At 36.8% G+C, this 23,840-nt stretch overlaps 1 protein-coding gene across 4 annotated transcripts in view; it reads right to left on the bottom strand.

The window, feature by feature from the left end:
* ahi1 (Abelson helper integration site 1) overlaps nucleotides 1–23,840 on the bottom strand; it is a 104,522-nt gene that overhangs the window by 45,192 nt on the left and 35,490 nt on the right. For all 4 annotated transcript variants that reach the window (XM_034919071.2, XM_034005245.3, XM_034005244.3 and 1 more), the window contains exons 18-21: nucleotides 18,557–18,759; nucleotides 15,321–15,372; nucleotides 12,776–12,855; nucleotides 8,278–8,389 (exon numbers count right to left, since the gene is read on the bottom strand). In XM_034919071.2, coding sequence (XP_034774962.1) covers nucleotides 8,278–8,389; nucleotides 12,776–12,855; nucleotides 15,321–15,372; nucleotides 18,557–18,759 — 447 coding nt within the window. The remainder of the gene's footprint in view (nucleotides 1–8,277; nucleotides 8,390–12,775; nucleotides 12,856–15,320; nucleotides 15,373–18,556; nucleotides 18,760–23,840) is intronic.

Consider the following 23,840-nt stretch of genomic DNA (forward strand, 5'->3'; position numbering starts at 1 on the left):
TGGCCAAAAAGCTAATATTTTAATCCACTCTGCATTACTTGGATAAACTCGTCTGTCAGGTTACTTCGAGTTTTCCTATACAACTATAGATCGTATTTAAAAAAAATATATATATATATATAAAAAAAAACATACCAGTTAGAATGGTTGAACAGCATTGTATTCCAATATAAACATGTACATATTTTTAATATATAAATAACATTATAATTAAAAATGGGGAATTACCAGAGATAATGGACCATTAAATAAAACACTCATTACAGTACTGTGGCTAATTCTCTGTGTTTGGTATCATTGCTTATGAAGTTGCAGATTGCATCTGGTTTCACCACTGTGCCTGTTGCATTTTAGTATCTAAGAAAAAAAAGGTTTGATAAAGGATTTGTTTGTAGTGGAGGTGGAACCTTTTTCAAAAGTTAACTACAGAAGGGTTAAAGACAATTAACATTAACTTGCAAGAAAAAGACAAAGCCAGCAAACAAATATAAATGATAAACGTGAAAATAAACTTATTATGAAGCCTTACTGCCACATCAAATGGAGAAAGTGGGACATGTTGAGTCTTGTCCATGATGTTATTTATTGAACCACATTGTATTGCATGACATTATGTGAAGAGGAGATAAAACTGGTTCTGCAGTTTCTTGGAAACTTTTGCCAGACAGAACATGTAGGGGTGAGGTCCATAGACCTGTAACACTTGTAGTGAAGGCAGCTATCATGTAGGAAATTGCACCTGACATTAAAATAAAAACTATGGTGTCTTACCATCCCTGAGAAATGAGAAGGAGATTTTCATGAACACATGCATCAGAGCTCTAAGCCTCAAACCAAACACTCTAACCCATATGGCTTTGCCTGTATTTATTTGTCTAAAGCATGGTCAGGTTGTTTTTACTTTTCCCTGTTAAGCCACAGATATATTTTTAAAAATGACCATATCCCTTCAAATTTAAGACCCTCAATTTCCGTAAAAAATAACATAAAATAAAGATGCTGTCACACAAAGCATACAGTTATGCCCTGCTTCATTTCCCGTCGTGATTAGTCACACCTGTTTTTCTTCCTTTTTGTGAACAGTGGTATTGGCATGTCAAAAAATACGGGGGTCTGATCAGCATTTCCGATCTGTCCAAGCTAGTACTGTTTGTTAGAACTGAGCCTGTGCAGTGACGGGCTTTGTTTGTTTGTCTTTTCTCGGCAGTAATCCACGTTGCTGTTTGTGTATTCGGGCAGTGATGTTTTTGTTTGTCTATTCGGCAGTCAGTCACGTTGCTGTTTTGTATACAGGTAGTCATGTCTTTTGTTGTTGATTTTAATATATGCATCACTATACTCCAACTTAAGATGCAGGCCATTTTTGCGAAGAAAAAATTGGGTTTACAAAATGTGTCTTAAAGCTCGAAGGAATACGGTAATTCCTGATTTCTTGTATTGAGATGAGTAGGGCCCATACGATGACATTTTGTGCACTATTTTTGGATAGTGGTGATTATGAAAGAAAATGTTGCTAATATTATGCACTGTGTGGTCCCCCTGAGCTACAAAACAACTAGTGACAGACAGCTGAACCATTTGTGGCCAGGCACACTGAATTACAGTGGGGATACTGCATTCCATTTTTAGTTAATGAAATGTGTACTTTAGAAAGCTGACTGCTTTCCAAATGTCTGACGAATACATAAGATTAAGATTAATAGTCAGACCCGTAGTTCTTGCGGAAGAAGAAACAGATCCTGCCCATATGCATTACAAAATCTAAATATGCAATGTCGCCAAATTTGTCTTTATTTGTGTATCTTTATATTTAAATTGCTCCTTTCAGCTGTCAGGCAAGATCAGTGTTTTAATAACTACGTAACAACCAGATAACTAAAACAGTTTGGATGTTTTTATATGTATATAAAACCTAACTGAGACATGACCTTTAACCAGTTAAGGAAAATAGATTGTATCACACAAATAACAGCAGCAGGTGACAACAAGAAAGTTACATCATACTCTGCTTAAGCAACTTTTATGAGGGATATCTGATATGACTGCCAAGTGGAATTAAGGTAATGCATCATTTAATCCACACCCTTGTGTAGGTTGACAGATGGTGCTTCCCTTTGCCTTAAACCATGGCAACATCTGCCATCACTACACTAGCTTTTCCTTACATTTACAGATTCAGGAAGTTAATAGTTCATCTACACAAGCTTTGTTCATTTTATTTTCTAGTGAAAGTTGTGTGTTTAAAACTCAATGTTCCCATATGTGGTTTTCTAAATATGCATAAATATTACTAAAAGAGGAACATTTTGTTGTGCCTAGATGTGTTATATTTGTGGTTAAAAATGAAGTTAAAATAAGTCCCCCCCCCCCCCCCCCAAAAAAAAAAAAAAACTAATCAGCTTTAAAAGGTTTCATATTGTGCATGTAAACATTTTTGGGTGAAAGGAGATCAACATCATTACCATTATAAATAAATGTACCAGCATAAGACAAGCTGTGCTGTCAAAACATGACAATATAGTAAAGACCTGCAGCACTCCTAGCTTTTTTTTCTAATCATAGTTCCAAATATGTAATCATTCAAACTCTGCCAAAGTTTTTCTCGTGGGAAAGTACCCCTAAGGTTTCACAGTAAGGTTCTTTCAAGTAGGAATCTTGACTTTCAGGTTGTTCACATGTTCATTCCTTATGTAATACTATAAATTGCTGTGCATATTACACGTTTTAACATGTTCATTATTGAGAAACATACCTTATGTCCTCATGAAAACAATTAATGTGCACTTTAATGTACAGGCAGGACTCGTGAGTGAGAAATATAACATCTGTCAATTTTTATCTGTTTTTTACAATGAGCAGACAGCTAGCAGCATGCTGAGACAGGCATGATCTATATGACTTGGTACTATCTTTCCCCACTTGTTCTGAATAAACTCCTTGTATTATAATCTGTCTAGAATCCCATACAACTGGAAACTGTAACTGGCATGTTTAGACTTTACTCCATTAACTCCATTAGACACCGTGGCCCACTTTAACACTCACTGTAAAAATGACAAATGTTTCTGTTTATTTCTAAACATGTAAAAACATTAACTTAGTGATTGTGCAAACAAGATACTTTAATTTATGTTATAAAAAGGTTGCACATTTCCATTAGCTATATACTGTAAGTCTCAAATGTGCAATTTTGAATTAAGCAGATGTTAAGCAAACATTTATTTACAGTTAAAACAAGATATCTGATACTATCTGTCTGTTTTACTCAGTCTGTTTTACCTCAGATATAATTTTTTTAATGAAAATATGTGTTTGAGACCTATATCAGGGAAGCTGGGACTGTTACAGTTTTCAAGTCAAGACTAAAAATGCTCTTTTATAAAATGACCTCTCATCTTACTGGGTTTTAGCTTTAAAATTGCTGCTTTTGTATTATTATTATTATTATTATTATTATTATTATTATTATTATTATTATTAATAATAATCTTATTTATAATTGTTATTTAAATCTGTTATTGAAATGGTCTGATTGTGGCAGTTGTATGAGTGACATGCTAAACAAATGTATTGTGGTTTGTTCTTTTTGTCTGCTATGTACTGTACAGTGCTTTGCGATACTTTTGTATAAAAAGCGCTATATAAATGCAATTAATAAATACATACATAAATAAATAAATTTATATAGCAGGTGGAAGTTTATGACCGGTAAGATGGAATCACATCATGTTACACTGAGTGGTATGGAATCACTGACCTACGCACACCATTGGCAATCCAGAAAGTGGCACAAAATACGCCTCATGAGTTCACCAGGTTTATTTATTCTAGTTTTGAAGTTGGAATAATTTTGAAGAATATCCTTGCATTTTCCTCTGCCTTTATGTGAATGTGTTTGCAAAGTCCTATATACTCATAATGCTTTGGTACATAGTATATAACAATTTAATCCTTAAGGAATAGCGACTCTTCTGTATTTTGTCTTAACAAAAACATAAATCTTTCCGAGTAAACTGAAGCTTTTTGAAAGCCAGAATATAATTGTAATTTGTTTTTAATAAATTAGGTAAAATATAGAGGTTGACTACCCTAAACCACAAACTGCTATTTAGTAATATTTAAATTTGCATTACTCTTCTGGTATATCTGTATAATTATTTGTTTATTTAGCAGACGCCTTTATCCAAGGCGACTTACAGAGACTAGGGTGTGTGAACTATGCATCAGCTGCAGAGTCACTTACAATTACGTCTCACCTGAAAGACGGAGCACAAGGAGGTTAAGTGACTTGCTCAGGGTCACACAATGAGTCAGTGGCTGAGGTGGGATTTGAACCGGGGACCTCCTGGTTACAAGCCCTTTTCTTTAACCACTGGACCACACAGCCTCCTAATGAACTACTCGTAGGACGTCCACTTACCTGTTCATCAGACTACAACCAGGAAACTTATGTTCAGTACAGTATACCTTACATGATGAAATTGGTCTTTGGACAGAATTTGGATTGTGTTTGGGAGTAGACATGTGGTTCAATATAGAGATTGTCTTTATTACATTGGTGGTGTTTAATTGAGGTTATGTTAAATTATGCTTTCTTTTCTGAAAGGCTTAGCTGACCTACATGAACTCAGATTCAAATTGAAGTAACTGGGACTTTGACGCATTCATATATTTGAGATTTCAGGTTATGTAGCAGCATGTTACAGAATTAATCAGCACTCTGTAGCTAAGCACACTCTTGACAGGAAACAGACCTACTGAATGAAAACCAGGCTGTGACTAGAGTTACCACTGGTTGCTATAGTATTCCAGTCAACAAACAGAAGCCAAGATGAAAATCCTACTGCAAATTTAGCAGTGCTACCTGATGAATAAGACAAATGCAGAGAAAATTAGTGTTCTTTTTAAAATGTTGTATTTTAAGTGCAATATACTTACCATTACATTTTTGCATTTTATAAAATCAAACTTTCTTCACACCTACATAAAAGGGGAATTCTTATTTGAAGTGCTATATATATATATATATATATATATATATATATATATATATATATATATATATATATATATATATTCTATTTAGTATATTAATAAACAAACACAAACTCTGGGTGTCAGTTCTGTACTGTGATTGCAAATAAGTTTAGCTAACCATTAAAAAAAAAAAAAAAAACCCTCTGGTTTTGTAATGACAATACTTAAGATTTCATTTCAAAATAATTAGTCACATTTTTTCTCAAAAAGAAAAAAGAAACACATCTTTATGAAACTAACAAGGAACAAAAGTAAAAAGCAGAAAATAGTTTATTTTTGTTTTTACACAATTTATATTCCTTACTATGCTTTAAAACCGGTACTATAGTATTCTACAGTCTACAAAATGATCTTTCCTATAATGAACTGAATTTGGAATGCAGAACAGTTTTCAAGAGTAAAATATACAGATGTGCACGCACTGTTGTTCACATACAAGAAAGCAAATATCTTGCATTTGAATGTCAAATCAATAATTGAATCAAAATAGTAATATGACATTAGTATTTATGTATGAACTGCCTCCAATACCGTTTCTGATGGGAGATATTACATATAAAACACCTGGCCAAAACGTATAGTAACAAGGTCTAATGGACACATTTATACTCAACTTCCCCAAATAAGCGGTTAAGGTGAATGTTTATTTATTCTAGTGATATTCATCTGACAGTTCAGACATGAAGGCTACACTAGTATATATCATGTACATTATTCCCCAAAACATCCAGTCCATTTATATCAGATACCGGAGCTATTTACTAATTGTGTGATTTGAGCAGTGCAATATCCAATAGCTTACCTGTGCATCAATGATCTATACCAGGGGTGTAAACTCAGTTCCACCCGAGCTCTCAATTACTTAATTGGTCTAATTATTTGATTCTGGACACATTTAACACTTCTCTTCAGGCCTCAAAATGTTTCATAGGTAGTGTACCTTGAATCAAGTGCATTTTGCAGTTGATGGCAAAACCATCAACTGTAAAAGACCTTGAAAAATATTAAATGTCAAATTCAACAAATAATTAGATAAATTATATTAATTGAGAGCATAAGTTGGAATGAAAACCAGAAGACCCTGCGGCCCTCGAGGACTGGAGTTTGACACCCCTGATCTATACTTCTTGTGCTTGACCACTTGATCACTAAGGGGACCATTTGCACATAATCACTTGCGGTAGGTAAGACATTACATCACAATAAGAAAAATTACACCACCATGCTTATACAGAGAGACTGTTAACATTTTAGGAGGAGAGATGCTTCATTGTTTTAATGCCCAAATTGAATATACATGCCTAAAAAAAAACCATGTATCCAATTAAAAGAGGAATATACAAACAACAAAAGGTAAGTTCCGTTTTGTAAAATTTTCAATGCTATTACTAACTTTAAGCTGTCATAGAAGTTAATCATATGCAATACCCTGCTGCCAGTAACTACTGCCAATTCTGTAATTTCTCTTCATAAGCAAGAAAAACAACATACAATACAACAGAAAATAAGAACATAAGAAAATGTATAAATGAAAGGAGGTCATTTGGCCCATCTAACTTTGTCAAGTTGGGTCTTAAAGGATCCAGGTGATTTTGCCTCAATAAAAGATCTATAACACACACTCACAAAATCATTTTAAAATTGTAATGGTGTGTACTTAAGGTACAGTTTCACTTCCTACTGCTGGTACTGAAATAGATTTTGGTTTGTTACTGCCAAACTTCCCAATAGCCAAGGTAAAATCTGCTGTGATGTACAACACATGAATGTAAAGAATGGTGAAACTCAAATTTATTGCATGACGAGTTGGAATCTCTACCATATTTCAGCCCACACCCCCTTTGAAAATGGTAGGCCAAAACAATCATGATTCCTCGAAGTGTACTCACATTGTCAAATGTTTTCTTATTTCCATACATGCCTAGATTTCTAAGGCGATTTACTCACGTTGGATATAATTATGTAAAGATTTAAGTGTGACATGTGTACAGGTGTCTCCACTATATCTCTGTTGCTGGAAAAATTACTCCCCAGTGGTGGATAATAATAATGTCCTTGATTTAAAACGGACAGACTGGGAGCTTCCATTCACCCGCAGATTCTGTCAGGCTTGGTAATGTCCATAGCAAGTTTCATCACAAGTGGATTAGCAGTTTTCTAGCTATTATGTAGAGTTTCTGCACTACATAAAGGGATTAGTATTTGTCTCACGAACGTAAACAAAAAAACTACAGACATGTTTGCATGTTAATTAAAAAATGTATTAAATGTAAAAAAATTGCATGTTTTGCAAAGCAAACATATGCACTAATCTGTTCAGTTCATGCAATTTTCTTAAACCTCTACCTCACAGCTGATATACATAAATACATTTGCCACATTGCATCAGGTGATACTATGCTCTCGCTTCCTTCTGCTTAACCATTTAAAAATCTGACATGATATATTATTAAGCACATTTATTTTGTTTTTACTCCAGATCCCACTGGTGTTCTATACAAACTTTAGAAACACTAGTAATAAAACTACCCAACTAACCGTTATTAATGTCATTACAGTTTTAAAGAAATACAACTAAAACACAATAACATGTAAAGTAATCTGCCCATTAATACTGTAGAAAAAAGATGTATTTATATTTTCATTTTTGCTATATTCCTATTTAACAAACTGACCACCATTAGTCATATACATTACGTGGTGCCGAAAGGAACATCCACATACAGTAGAAGTTTATCCTGATCTAATCAAAAGCTGAGCCAAATTTAAAAGTACAAAATCACAAATATGCTTTAAAGCTTAAAAAGAGAATCTTCATATGTGGTTCTCTTTTACCTACTTTACTAAGAAAATGTGTTTAACTGGCTAACGTATCTTGTATTTTCATATCCCCTTTCTCTATGTGGTATGTTATTTTAATCTACAATGCAAATAAACCACATTTCAAACTAATTTATTTATTGTAGAATATATCTATCAAACAATGGGACCTATTTTGAAGCAAGTGTTAAGAAAGGCATTTTTTTTAAATCAAAATGACTCAACTTAGGGCACTATGTCAGCATTTAATAAAGATATATAAGTGTACACACATACACAAAATATAGGAACCTGGAAGTAAAAATCATTACTCTTACCAGTATGTGAATTTCAGTATGATCCGACGACAAAATATTATGACTTCAGCTGACAAGGCTAATGGCAGCATGAATCTGTAACCAAATGAGGAAAAGTACTTACCGTTGTGTGAGGACTGCTGTGGAATCAGCTGAGCACCCAGTGTGCTGGGGAGCCTTAGTTTGGAGTGTGGTGACAGCAGTGATGGAGCAGGAAGCGAGAGATTTGACCCGACCTGCAATAGGGAAGGCAAATAAGAAAGCGAAGTGTAATTTCCTGGGTTACGTACCAATATCAAGCCTGGGAAAAAAGCAACATCTGCATACAGTTAAAATAAAATAATAATAATAAATTAAAGTTTCCAAATACAAGAATAGAAATGCAATTGCATGTTCCTTTAATAAAAATCAGCAGTAGATTTAAACCTTCTTAATCCATCATTTCTCTCTTGCTTTCAGGATTTATTTATGTACTTATTTTTTTAATTACTAGGTTTTTATTTAACGTTTAATATTATTCCCATCATCTAAATATTGTGGGTATAACCACAAAATATTTGTTTAGCAACATAAGTTTATGTATGTATGTATGTATGTCAAGAAATCATGATAAATAAAATCATGTGAATGCTGAACTACACAGAGAACCATGTTTGATGAATGAAAATGCAAAGGAAAAGAATATTTCCTCAGTAGAATAAAAGTATACTTGTATAAAACTAGCAAGAAACAACATATTTAAAAGGAAAGAGTGTTCAAATAACTGTTCTGTGTAGTGTAGTATTATACCGTAAAAATAATTTCATTCCTCTCTGATAATTTGCTAAGTGTCTTGTCAGACGAAGTAAAAGGCTGCTTTGTTGAAGTTACTGTAAGCCTTTGTGACTTAGGTACCAAAGCAGATAGACAGTCAATCTTAATATCATAAGTTACATTGCATGGGATCAATTCAACATACACTTCCACTTCCCCTTTCTTGATAGTGGAAAACAATACAATCTCAATCTCAATAAAGGGTTAAGAATCTAGTGCAGCTGAATCATGCACTGAAAAACTGCAGAATGTTTTATTTTTTAATACCCCCTCACCAGGATACATTCATGTTCAGTAATTTTCATATATGCATAGATAAGGTTGCTACGGTTTGCGTTACTAGGCGATTGTTTGCATATGTGTAATTCGCATGGACTAGTTAAATTCCACAATGCAATAGCAAAACATATAAAAAATAAAACAAGCTAAAAGACATGTAGTTCCATAGTTACTACTTTTTACAAGTATTATAAATATACTCTTGTGTATCTACTAGTTAAAAGGCTAAGATCATAATGAAAAATCCCAGGACTGGAGATTTGTGTTACCTTTTCAGTACTTGGGCTATTGCTGATTCGTTTGAGGAGATTGGTTTAAATTATTGTATACACTCAGCATTACAAACATTTAGTTAACCAATGTAACCAATACAAGCTTTTGTATCACATTATCAATCTCGTCAGTCAGGTCTTATCTACAGTAGAAATTACAAAAAATATTAAAGTACCCCTTTTGTGTATATACAGTACTTAATTACTACATTATACAATGCTGTCAGTAGAGACAGTCTAAATCTTGATGTGATAAAACTACCTCTCGTATCGATTTTGGACATTCCACAGTACAGTAGAAAACTACTACTGACCAGTTACCTTAATATTTTTAAATGTTAACAATACTGTACAATCTAATAATCCCTGTTGGACTGGATCACTGCAGGAAGGAAATCAAATGAAGCTATTGCTGACATTAAATGAACAGTATGACCAACTATGTTGTTGACTGACAGTGAGCTGCTTTATTTTACCATAATAAGGGGGGTTTACAAGGCAGCTAAAAGGAGGAGCAATGCAAATACAGGACTTTTAATATCTATCTAAACTACCTAAATGACCTAAATTCTTAGATATGACTAAATGACCAATGGTTAACTAATGCTCATTTACTACTTGTGTGATTTGAGCAGTGCAATATCCAATAGCTTACCTGTGCATCAATGATCTCTACCAGCAAGTGAGATGATATTTCAAGATTAATGAGGACTCAGTCCGAAGGGATTTTAACCAATGTAGAGCTCTAATATCAAAACAGTTAGCAAATTTATGCCAACTTCTGGGCTTTTAAAAGTGGGAATAACTTTACTTGAAGTTGGCTTAAGACTAGGGACTTGTTTATTTTAATAATTGATTAAAAAATTGTTGCAATACAAGATAGATTATCCCATTTTAGTAATTTTCTAAATGATTAACAAATACAAATTGTCTGAACAGACCCATTAAACATGCTTAGCCTGCTGCTGCAACCGAAATTATTAGTATTAATAAATATTAAATAAACCATTTCTATGGCTCTAAATCACTCAAGCTCCTGACAGATAAAAAAAAAAAAAACTAAACAGGTGTTCTTAAATAAAGTGCAGAGTGATACCAATATTGTAACTACTAGTAAGCCAGGTGGTTGGAATGCACCATTGCACTTATAAAACCATATTTAATTATTCAATTCAATTAATACAAGAGACCACAAATTAGAGATTTTACAAAAAATCTATATATCATACAATACAGTATTGTCGGCAGTCATGGTATCATTATTTACACTTAAACCGCTGTGGTTAATATCAATAAGCAAGCCAATACCAAACGGAATTTTACCAATGTAGATACTAAAACAGTCAAATTCACACTCTGCAATATTGAGCTGCATGAACAGCACAGGGACAACAATAACCACCTACATACAATTCCACAGGAGATTTAACAACGTTTCTGGCAAGCATGCAAGACCGTCTTCTTCCTCATGGGTTCACGCAGCATGCTGCAATATGATATTATAGCTTTGACAGGGCATACATCTAAAGAGAACTGGGACCACCCTCTACTGGGCTAAGTAGATAATTCAGTCTTCTTGTTTATTTTACTCCGAGTTTGAAGAAACCACTGAATAATTACAGTACTGCTCCAACTTTAACACACAGATTATAATATATATATATATATATATATATATATATATATATATATATATATATATATATATATATATATATATATTAGCTCAAAGAATTATATATATATATAATTCTTCTGGGTCAGATTTCCTAATCCTCCGTCAACCTGTTAAGCATGACTCTGACATCTGAAAAAGTGAATGTAAACATGCTAAAAGAGCAATTTCTCCTAAAATAAAAGGAGAGCTTCTTTAAAAAGTAAGCTATTTCTAATCAGTGTTTGTCCTAGAGCAGAAGGCAAACACACCATAATACAAGAGAGGAAACTAAACCTTTTCAAAGGAAGATTACCTTGAGTGCCTATTTTTGTTCCTATTGTACAAACACACTGAACGTAATGTTTTAAAATGACATTTATCAAAATAGTTCATTATTGCTTTCATTTATTTTATTGGTTTTTTCTAAATAAATAAATAAATAAATAAATAAATACATACATTAAAGTTTTATAAATAAATTCATGACTTTAAAAATGTAAAACATAACCAGCATTGTTATTGCACTTTACTCTGGGCATGCTAGCCCTCAAATCTTACTAATACTTCCTGAAAAAATATATCCTTGATTCATTCACTATGATGAATAAAATGAAGCAATCTCGGTTTCAAAAATACAGGTTGTGGAAAGATATTGCACCAAGAGAGTCAATATGGGGCCTTGCAGTTTCACAACACGTGCGCTCAAAGCAAAAAAAAAAAGAAGACCACAGATCTTCCTGTTTACTAAAGCTCCGGAGTTAGGCAACAATACAATAAAGCTTGAAAAAAAGGGAACAAACCAACTAATCCGTGCCAAGTGCTACTTTGCATTACTTTTCTTATCCCCTGCAAACTCTATGCAAATTATGTAAATATTCAGCAATTTCTTAGATACAAAATTTTCATACCAAAACATTTATTAAAGTCTAAAAGAAAAAAAAGTGAAATTTAACATGATTAAACAAGGTGGGATCAACAGTGCCCTCATTCAAACGCAAGCCATGTCTCCAGCATCCTATAGTACAGCAGTCATTTGCATAAATACATTTGCAAGTCAAATAAGCTCACCATTTTCCACTACTTATCAGACCATCATAGTTCATTTTCTGCCTTGGGCTGTCTGGCATCAAGTTATTCTCCATTCAAATGACCCCTTTTAAAATTACATTCCAGTACTTATAGCAGTTTTCTTTTCTCAGTAAAATGTTTTTTATACACCTTTCCAAAGAAAGAATATTAACTCATGCATACAAACTGGACTCTCTCTTACGTTCGTCAAACACATTTTCAGAGATTCATGTACCTCATGTAGTTTTTGTATCAGGATGACTTATTCACTGTATTCTGTGTACAACACTGGCCTGATTTTTGCACCGCACGCAAAGGGGACCATACCATATACATATAACATTTTGCATGGTTTAATCAAATACATTCCTGGCTGATATATTGCAATTTGAAGGAAATATAAGATCTAAGATGTTTCAGTATTGGTTGTTTGTTATATACATGATGGCCAGATCTGTTATTTTTCACTAGTTACATTAACATATTATAAAAACAATTGAGATTTTCTGTGTGAAACTGTTCACAATACTTACAGTGTGCAGATAATTACTGCTCCCTGGACTTATGACACTGGCCTCCTGAGTCAAATTCTTTGTCATAGAAGGAACTATTCCTATGTAAATAAATAAGAAGAACATACTATATTAAAGGAGGTGTTAGTTTAGGAGTCACAGAGCAGATTACCACATCTGTTGCTTATGACTGTATACTTTATTGTGTTTTACAAATGTATTCGATTTTATTTATGCTGTAAAAGTTTTATGTTGCGCACTACAGCCTGTTTGTTATGTTCCGCAGCGGCCTTCTGCACTGCGTGAAGCCAGCGGCTTCCCAGGGATCAAGCAACATAAGTCGGCTGACTTGTGCTCTCCTCATAGGCTGCTTAGCTCCGGCTAGAGTTAAATTAAAATTCTCATTTTAAGTTACGAGACGTTTATTTTCTGAACTGTAATTGTGTTATTACTGTTTTCTGTGGAGAAATATTTCTTGTTGTATTTTCTGTGTTTTTTTTAGTTTTTTTTTTTATAACCGAGATATGCGCTTTGGATTGAGATTGCTTGCAGTCTCATTCCACAGTATCTCGCTGCGATTTTCACCTGGGGCCAGAGCATCCCAAGGAGGCACTGACTAACCGCAGTTTCTGTGAGTTTTGTGCATCTTTCTCCAAGCGCACGCTGCGTCCCGTACACCTGCACAGCGCTCAAAGAAGAAGAGTCGCCGTTCCAAGCAATCATCGGACTCAGAGCAGATGAAGAAGCTCTGGGCATCTGTTTCCCACCAAGAAACAGTGCTCACAGAGTTACTGCGTGAATGTTCGGGGCCGCCTGCCCACCTGTCACCTTGAGGTCACAAGCGCAGATTGGCAACGGGAGACGGGCGAACAGGAGCTGGTGTTCCCGTCTGAAGTCGTGGAGTCAGACAGCACATCCCCTGCACTTAAGCTCTCCCTATCGGCAGAGCTTCTACCGCTGATTGAAGTCTTGCAAGTGCCCTGGCCAACACAAGGTGAGACAAGGCAGTCCATCTTTGAGAATGAGCCTACCACCTCTTCCGTGTCCTGTCCCCCCAGTACACCCAGATTTTCTTTTTGAGATCCAGTTGTCAAGGGGTCACCCGGCTACAGCTCCTTTCCCGCTTGACGGACATCCTATATAGGGTGCATTAAGCGAAGAAGCTGGACCTGGCCCTATTTCCGCTGGTGGAGGCTTCAGTTGCCGCCTTGGTACAGGTGCCTAATTTAGAGCTCCTGTCCAAGGACGCTACCTGCTCTGACAAGCAGTGCCAGGTCTCGGACGTGATCCTTGTTTGCCGCACAGCTAGGCAATTATAATAGTATTCTGGTAGCCTACCAGTCCTATTTGCTTAGGTCCCTTTCTGACAGTCACAGGCCCTCACCACAACAGCTGGATGAGCTGCGTCTGGTTAATAAGAATCTGCTCTGTGTGTCAAAGCTTAATGGGCAGGCTGTAGGCAGGAATCTGGCTGCGCTGATAGCTACACTTAGGCAGCTTTGGCTTTCCCAGGCACGTGTGCCTGACTGGGACAAAGCACCACTGTTGGATGCCCGTATTAAACCAGAGCATACGTCAGTCTGACAGGGAGCTACAGCTCCATACGCTCTGCCCAGTGTAGGCTCTGGCGTACTATGTTGACAGCAATTTTTTGTCTGCTATAGGACAAAGTCCCATGGTCAAGCCCCGTCTAAACAGAGGCTGTCCAAATGGATAGCTGATACAGTCAGGACTGCCTATGAGCAAGCCAACTTGCCCCCTCCAGAGAAGCTCACTGCACATTACACCAGGAGCATGGCAACTTTGTGGGCTTTATTCCAGGGTGCACCTGTCAAAGACATATGCAATGCAGCAGCATGGGCTATTCCCCATACCTTCACTAGGTTCTACAGACTAAATGTCAGGGATCCTCAAAACCCTGGCTTTGGAACTAGAGTGTTAAGGACACCTTCCGAGTCGACCCTTACAACACAAACATAGGAGGTGTTTCTCCCTCAATGTTTTAGCCCTAGTCACTTGTTACTGGTGTTCCGTATGGTAATGCACAAGACAGCCTCTTGGCTTAGCCTTGCAGCATTCCAGTCATTCTGCAATGTTGCCCTTGCGACGGCTTGGGTATACTCACCCATTAGGTTATGGTTACATTTCGTACTTGAAAGGGAATGTTATGTTATTATTATAATACTGGTTCCCTCAAATAAAAGGTCAAGGTCGCTGCATCCATTATTGCAGCAGGCTTGAAAGAAAAATGACGCCGCGATCTGATGGCGCAGTCCTTTTATAACCTTGGGGCGGGCATGACTGCGTCACAGGCTCGGAAGAACAGCTTTGGCATATAATATTCAGGTTTCGGGGTCTTTAGGAGGTAAACACCCATTAGGTAATGGTTACATTTCAAATTTCAGGCAACCAGGGTTATTATTTGTACAATTAATCACAAATTTATGGTAAGGTTAGAAGACATTTTTTTTATTGTAAATAAATATTTTTTAAAACAAATAATGGAAAATAGTGCACTATAATTTCTTAATGGTAAAAAAAAAAAGAAAAATGCTTTTAGAAATACCTGGTTGCTCATAAAGGTACTCCATCGTTGATTGGTTTTTATGCATCGGTACCTAAAACAAAAACAACAAATCAGAATGTTGTCAATTCTTCTCCAACTATTTCAGCACTAAATGATTTGGCCAAAATCAAAGACTGCCCTGGGACAGCTAACAAACGTGTTCAATGTAAAAACACTCATTAAATCAATAAAACTAACAGTAAATAAGCATAGATATACATATTAATATATTAGATTAGTTTGTGGGCAAGTGATTTTGAGTGGAGTTATCTTTCCACAGTGGAGTAATTTTCTGCATATCTTACAAGTTTAATTTGGACCTCTCCTGACAGTGATACTGAGGCAGCTTTGTTTACACTACCTAAACATGGATTCTCTCCAGGAGATGCCCGTTTACAGCATTTGGAATGACTATACCAACATAGTAATACATTAGAAAAGTAGGATGGTACCTTTTGATTATCTTTGACAGCACAAACTTGTGTTAAACGTGTAGCACCCTTTAAAGGGATAATATTAAATATTGTTTATATTTACATCCTGAGCTCTGCCATAGCTTGAATATGTTGTTTAAAACTCCTTCTGCTGCGTGATTATGTGAGTGACACAAAAAGGAAAGCATAGGTTCCATATTGTATTACCCAGTAAAACCTGCTTAACCCAGTCGCTCTACAAACCGTCATTCTGTACAATTCGACCAAATCCCTATTGAAATTAATCTGGCAGGATTTGTAAGGCTTGTCGGCCTAAGATCAATATAAAGTATGTTCCACAGGTACAGTAACATCATTGTTTACATAATGGAGAAGTAACATTTAAATGAATACAATACTAGAGTTACAGGACAGTACTTCTACTGTATATACAGTAGATTGTCATTTATACCTACATTTTATTTTGGGTATAGTATTAGATTTTACACTATACCTGTAAACCAGCATACTGTATAATCCGACACTATTTTGTGTTACCAATTGATCTGATTTACTGTACAGATTTAAGTCTTGGACACGCATGAGCATACCGGTACCCGGTGGCTTCTAGTGGCACGGTGCCGAACAGCTCCTCTGGTGGACATACATGAACGGCATACCTTTAAATATTAATGTCTGCAAGTATAAGGTGTACCACAGTGGAAAAATTTAGCAGCAGCAAAGCAATATGCAGGGCTAAAAGGCATCCGGTACTGTGCGGTACAGCTCTGCTCATTTGTGTCCATGCCTTTAATCAAGGCAAGCAAAGTGGATCGTTAGCAAGGTGTTATAAATAGAAACCTTTTATACCTGTAAAATGTAACCTTATTGTGTAGGACTGGAGCTTAGAAACCTCACTTATTTCCTATTATCAAACTCTCCCTAAACCCATTTAGCACTCCATGGCCTCTGCTGACAACATAACTCTTACTAGATAAATGTGCATATAAAACCAGAATGACTCATCCATGGGTGTAGATATGTTTTCATTGATTTACTGTATACAAATACATCATGGCCAGTAAAAATTATATTTGAATAATACAACCAATTAGGGTTTCTTTAATATATCTTCTTTAATATACTGTACCAACTCGTATATCCATTTAAACTTGCTTTCATTCATATTGTCCAGTACATGTGGTAAGTGACAAAAGGCTAATCTATGCACTCCAGCAATTTCTGTATTAAAGTGTTACTATCCACTCCTGTTGTTACCCTGGTAGCCTTGCAAAGCATTTTTTCTATTGTACATTTGTTTAATGAAAATATTTATTAATTTGTATGCCAATGGCTTCACTTGGCAGGCTTCCCTTGATTACAACCACATTGTGGATGCAGCTGTGCAAAGACTGTACAAATCAAGAACACCTGTTTTATTTTATTATAATTTTTTTTGTGCTTTTTAAAAACAATTTCTAAATAAACAATGGAGCATTGTCTTTTAGAATATAAATGTTTAGTAAATAATTAGCTGAAGCACTAATTACAGAAGTACTTCTAGTTGACATATCAAAAAAGTATTGGATGGTCAAACAGATATATATTTTTTTTTCTATCAATTTTAGACCCTGCAACACATTCTTGTTATTTACTATTTTTAGTGCTATTTCCTTTGATGAAACAACTTAAATACATGATTAAATGTCAATAGCTTTGTATCTTGTATTTCAAGACACATTTTAGACTACCTTCGCTCTTTAGAAATAGCTTGATTAATAATACCAACGCATATATTTGAATAGAGGACAAATATTTATTCAGGGATACCTAATAAAGGAACAGGTCTGAGTGGGGTACATTAAGCAGACATGCCCCAATCTCCACAAAACAGTAAATGTTTTTACATTTTTAGGGTAGGCCACAGTATACACATATACACACACACACACACACACACACACACCAAGTGTTTTCTTACACAGCAGGTTAGAAGTGAGTCACATGGTTCCCAGAGAAAGATCTGCAGTTTGCAGCCTTTAAGGTTATGTCTGACTTCTTCACTGCGGAAAGTAAGTGCCCAGTTGTGTACAGTCATGATCTGGATACCCCCTTCATCTCTCAATGTGTGTTCATAGTACTCAAATATCTTTTCTGATGCAGAATGACAGCAGTGTACAAATATCTGACTGTATTTGAAGCAGGGAAAGAACCTGATGTTAATGGTTCACACGTAAACATTCTTTTGCTTATTTTGAAAGGAAAACTCCTTTGTGTTGTACGTTAACTTATTTTGTTAAACATATCCTTGCAAAGCTGAATAAAAGTTCTTAAAACAACCTAACCAAATCCAGGACAAAACTAGATTATGGCCAAAGTTAAAATAACTTGTAGCAAGGAATGTTAAGTTTGTAATGTTTTATGATATTTTAATTAACACTTCTTAAAACAGTTGTGCATTTCCCTCAATTGATTATCCAAGCCTTCTGAGAGATTTACTATGTGGATCCTGGACTGTCTGGATGGATGGCAACACTTCTCTTTTCACTTCTTTGAAACAGACAGGGGAACTCCCATTTGTTTGGATACTTTAAGCTGACTTTGGTTCCCATTACATAGTCTGTGGTAATTTATATACACAGTGTTTTTCAGCCTAGAACACCATATTAGCGTAGCTTTTTTTTTTTTTTTTTTTTTTATGAAGACCGGTACAAAAACCTAAAATTCTTAGTAACCACTGTACATAACAAAGGGTAAAAACTACAAAAACAGTGGATTAATGTATAGATGTCCCTTTGAAGGTGTGTTAATGATGATACATACCAGAACAGAATCTAGTTTTTGTTTTACTCGCTGCAGATTCAATGAAATCCTTGCAGCACTTGCAAAACGATCCATGGAAGACATTGTTGAATCCTGCAATGTGGGATCATCTGAAGTGCTGCTTAGAATCCTAGGCCCTTTTGGAACTGTTGTAACCCGAGACCCACTTAGTTCTTTCATAGATTCAGCTTCCATCAGTGCAACTGAAACAAGATAATAAATACAATAGATCGTAGAATGTAGCTGTGTAGTCTACATCTTCGAAATGGTATGAGGCTTAAGCAAAGTATATTTCACTGCACAATATTGGTACTGGAAAAATCATAGAATACAGCAGTGTACCAACTACGAAGTCTTACATTACAAGGCAAGAGAAAAAACCTTTGCTGCAGTGCGTTTTATTATATATTAAAAATGTATTTTAAAACACAAGAACTTTCAAATCAAGCATCCTTAAACAAAACATCAGTTGCTGTAATATGAAAAGTGCTTGTATTTCATTGCATGATTCTGTTCTTTTTTACTATACGGTTTTTACTTTCCATGTCTTAAAACCCAAAAGGGAGAGTTCAAGATTTGCATTTGGAAATACTAGTGTGTCATTTTCTGTTGAGAATCACCTTAACTAAACTAATATATGATTAACTTTGGTTATAAGTAACTTATTTATATTAGAAATCTCAATAATGCAAAAAGCATTAACCTCTTAACTCCCCATAGCACATATGATGTAATTTCAAAACTTGATGTGGAAACTACCTATTTCAGTCTCATAGGATCCAGCATGAGAGAATTCAGCACTAAACCCCAGCTCCATTATGTTTTAAAGTCCCTTTATACAAGAATGACAAAACAGTCCCACACGAGTAGTCTTTACAAAAAAAAATAAAAAGAGAGAGAATGTCATATTGAAAATTCTTCAGGGTTTCTTCAGTTATGTTTTTACCAAAAGGACATTGGTGTAACTCTTAAAGGCTGTACACGTCCCAATAAATGACAAGCCTTAAATTTCAGTTTACCAGTATTGGCCTTGCCAGTATTCATTGATGGTTTAATTCCACCAATTATCATAGTTTGGGGCAGCAGTGTGGAGTAGTGGTTAGGGCTCTGGACTCCTGACCGGAGGGTAGTGGGTTCAATCCCAGGTGGGGGACACTGCTGCTGTACACTTGAGCAAGGTACTTTATCTAGATTGCTCCACTAAAAACCCAACTGTATAAATGGGTAACTATATGTAAAAAATAATGTAATTGTATGTAAAAATAATGTGATATCCAGGGCGACTTACAATTGTTACACGATAAGGGTGTCTGCTAAGAAATAAATAATAATAAAGTTTTCAGAGTATACATATTATTGAGGATGGTGAAGAGGGGGGCGCGGAATGCATCGAAGCATGTTATCTATGATTTGTTTTACAAATTTGCTGTGCTTCCCATGAACATGTAACAAACATGGGAGCACATAGTGCCCATGTATATGTTACCAGAGCACAGCAGAGATGAAAGCATGAAGAGACGCCACTAAAACTTAAATTATATTGAAACACACAGGCTTCCTGAAAAGCATGCGAGAGCTGCTGGTAGTGGAACAAAGTACTGTAACCAATGACATAAAATAAACCAATGTATTTGTGTGATGTTTTATTTTTGCTATTAACATATTTACAATTGTTGTCCTGTGCATCACAGTAGTAACACTAGCAGATATGGTTTCAATATATTATTTTACATAAAACAAGGTATGTTAAATTCAAAATACATCAAAATATATTTCAAAGTATGGAAGTGTATACAGTGGTAAGTTAGCTGTAAATAAAATGCATAATGTAACAAGTTATTTCCATTAAACGAGAGTAGATGTTAAAACTTCATGCTGATTTGAACTCGGCTCTCACCAAGATAAGCACCAACTAAGATGTAGCTTTATAGTAAACTAATGTGATCCATATGTGTCTCCATCCATTTACGTTTCCTTCCATATGATGATGTAGATATCCTTCTGTCTGGTGTTAATGGCTGAAGTGTAATGCTGGCTCCAGGGATCAGCTTATTTTGCCTCCCTGGCGCATCAGCACACACAACGGCTGCGATGCTGGCTCCGGGGATCAAACCACAGTGCGGTCTCCCCAGCGCATCAGCATGACAACCGTCTGGATTGAGCTAAGTAGGGTACATCTCTGGGGTCTTCAAGTGGGCAACTTCCATCCTCAGTGTTTCGTCGACTACCCCACAACACCTCAAGAGGGCTCGACGGTGATTCTGGCGTCCCAGCATCACCCCCCTCCGTCCCCCACTCAACTCAGCCCAGCTTACTTACCAGTACATCAGCGTCTCTTTCTTTCTATTGTGCTTGAGATCCCCAGCCAGAATCTTTCCGTCTCAAACACAGCCAGTTGCTGCTCCTCTCTGCTGCTTCAGATAAGTTCTTCACTGTGCGACACAACTCTTGGCCACTGAATCCGACGTCTCGGAGAAACCGGGTTGTAGAGTGTGCCACAAATCCTCGACAACCCACTTCCACTGGGTAAACCCGGACTCTCCATCCTCGCTGTTCTGCTTCAGTGGCTAGTTGAGCATACCGCAGTTTCTTCCTCTCATACGCCTCATCTATTCCTCATCCTCCCATGGCACTGTTAACTGGTGAACAAGGCGTGCTGATCCAGACCACAAGACAATATCTGGTCGAAGGTTAGTGGTGGCAATCTCAAGTGGAAAAATAAGCCGTTGACCAACATCTGCCAGCATTTTCCAGTCTCTAGCAGCTTCCAGTTGTCCTGGGCGAGGATTGGTTTTAACACCTTTTCTTGGTGGTTGCTCTCCTGGGCGGAGGAATGTTGTCTTTTGTGTGTAATGTTTTGATGGAACAGGTGGCAACTTACTGGTCATGTTACGCTTGTCTTCCAATGCTAAGGCCAAACATCGCAGCACCTGGTCATGGCGCCAAGTAAACCATCCTTGGCTAAGAGCCACCTTACATCCTGTCAAAATGTGCCTTAATGTTGCAGGTGATGAACACAAAGGACATGAGGGATCCTCTCCTACCCAAAGGTTTAGGTTCTGTGGTGATGGGAGAACATCATATGTTGACCTGATGAGGAAACTGATCCTGCTCTGTTCCATTGACCATAGGTCTTGCCAGCCAATCTTGCGTTGTTCCACATTCTCCCTGCTTGGCCTGGGAAATGGCCTTTATACACCTCATCCTCTCCTCCTGCTTTTGCACCTCGTTGACTACCAGCTTCCTCCTTTGAGCTGGGGCTGCCTTGTGCCATGTAGGAGGAGCTGAACTGAGACCTAGACCCCCTCTTCCATGCTGAACTTGCCCCATGATATCAATTCGAAGGGCAGCCTTTGCGTCTTCCACAGCTTTCTTTGCCGCCCACTTTCTTCCAGTTTTCAACACAGGTGCTGCATCCCTTACGCATTTGTCGCATGACTCTACATATGTCATTTCCAGTCTGACCTTGGCGCACTTAAACTCCTCGGTTAGAGCGGAGACTGGTAGCTGCAGTATTCCTTTATCATAAAGTCCCACTCTGCTGAGGCAGCGTGGAACTCCCAATCATTTCCTGATGTATGAACTGATTAAAGCTTCCAGCTTCTCTACTATTGTCAAAGAAACCTCGTACACAGTCAGTGGCCACAGCAACCTCGGCAGTAGACCAAACTGAAAGCACCAGAGTTTTAGTTTGCCTGGTAGAGCGCTGCTGTCTATGGTCTTCAACCCTTCCACTGCTTGTTGTCTAACTTCTCCCACACGAACTGTGTCCTTTAGATCCCCGTCGTACCATCTCCCAAGACTCTTCACTGGCTGCTCAGACACTGTTGGTATTGCCTCACCATTAATGAAGAATGTTTTATCTACTACTTTACCTTTAATTATAGAGATGCTCCTTGATTTAGAGAGCTTGAATTGCATTCGTGCCCATTTAATGTTATTGGTTAATTTGCCCAATAACCGATTAGTGCAGGCTACTGTTGTAGTCATGGTTGTCATGTCATCCATGTATGCTCGAATTGGTGGTAGTCGCATTCCAGAAGCCAAGCGCTCTCCTCCTACTACCCATTTTGATGCCCTAATGATTATTTCCATTGCCATGGTAAAAGCCAGTGGAGAAATGGTGCATCCTGCCATTATTCCAACCTCTAGGCATTGCCATGTAGTGCTGAATTCTGAAGTTGAAAAACTAAATTGCAAATCTCCAAAGTAGGCTTTCACTAAATTTGTTATTGTCATCGGTACACTGGAAAAATCAAATGCTGCCCAAAGTAGTTAATGTGGCACTGAACCATATGCATTAGCCAAATCCAGGAACATCACATGGAGCTCCTTCCTCTCCTTTTTAGCTGATTGAATTTGTTGCCAGATCACACTGATGTGTTGTAAGCATCCTGGGACACCTGGAATGCCCGCTTTTTGTATTGAAGTGTCAATGAAGCAGTTCTTTAATAGGTAAGTTGACAATCTCTGAGCAATAATGCTGAAGAAAATCTTGCCTTCTACGTTTAATAGGGAAAAAGGACAAAACTGACTGATGCTTGTAGAATCTTTTTCTTTAGGTATAAAGACTCCACCTGCTCGGCGCCATGCTCTTGGTACAACCTGTTTTTCCCATGCCACTTTCATCAATTTCCACAGAATTCATAAAACTCTTGAAGCACTCTTGTACACTCTGTACGGAACTCCATTAGGCCCTTGCGATGATGAAGCCCTTGCTTTTTTCACAGCTTGCTCTACTTCTTTCCACTTAGGTGCACAGTCCCCCATTTGGTATTCTGGTGTCAGTCAAATCAGTGGTTCCTTAATAGGCTAGTGTAGTTTCACCGTCAGTCATTTCATCCTGTACTGAGATCTCGTTGGCTGAAGCAGTGCCTGTCATTCGAAGCGCCTACTTTGAAATTAGCGGGTTAAGATGTAAGTAAGCGTTTGCTATTATAGGTATATACAGTGACAGTTATTAGTTTAATTTGAAAATGGGGTGAATGAGGAAAACACAATTGTGCACAATACCCTGATTGACGGCAGAAGTCTCCGCGGCAGGACGAAGCGGGCCAGTCTGCCTTGCCTCCAGTGAGTCCAGCTGTGCTTAAGAAGAGAGGCGGAGCTCGGAATAAGTGCAAGTTAGTTCTGTTAAACTCTCTAATGTTTTTTTCTGTGCATATTGTTTTTAGTTGTAAATGTATGCTATAAAAAAGGTTTGTAATACACTTTTATATGCTGTGTTTTCTACGGTTTATTTGAGACATTTTTTTAAATTTGGATCTATATGTATACAAGGTAT

Source organism: Acipenser ruthenus, chromosome 5, assembly GCF_902713425.1.
Source record: "Acipenser ruthenus chromosome 5, fAciRut3.2 maternal haplotype, whole genome shotgun sequence".
In the NCBI taxonomy this organism is placed as follows: domain Eukaryota; kingdom Metazoa; phylum Chordata; class Actinopteri; order Acipenseriformes; family Acipenseridae; genus Acipenser; species Acipenser ruthenus.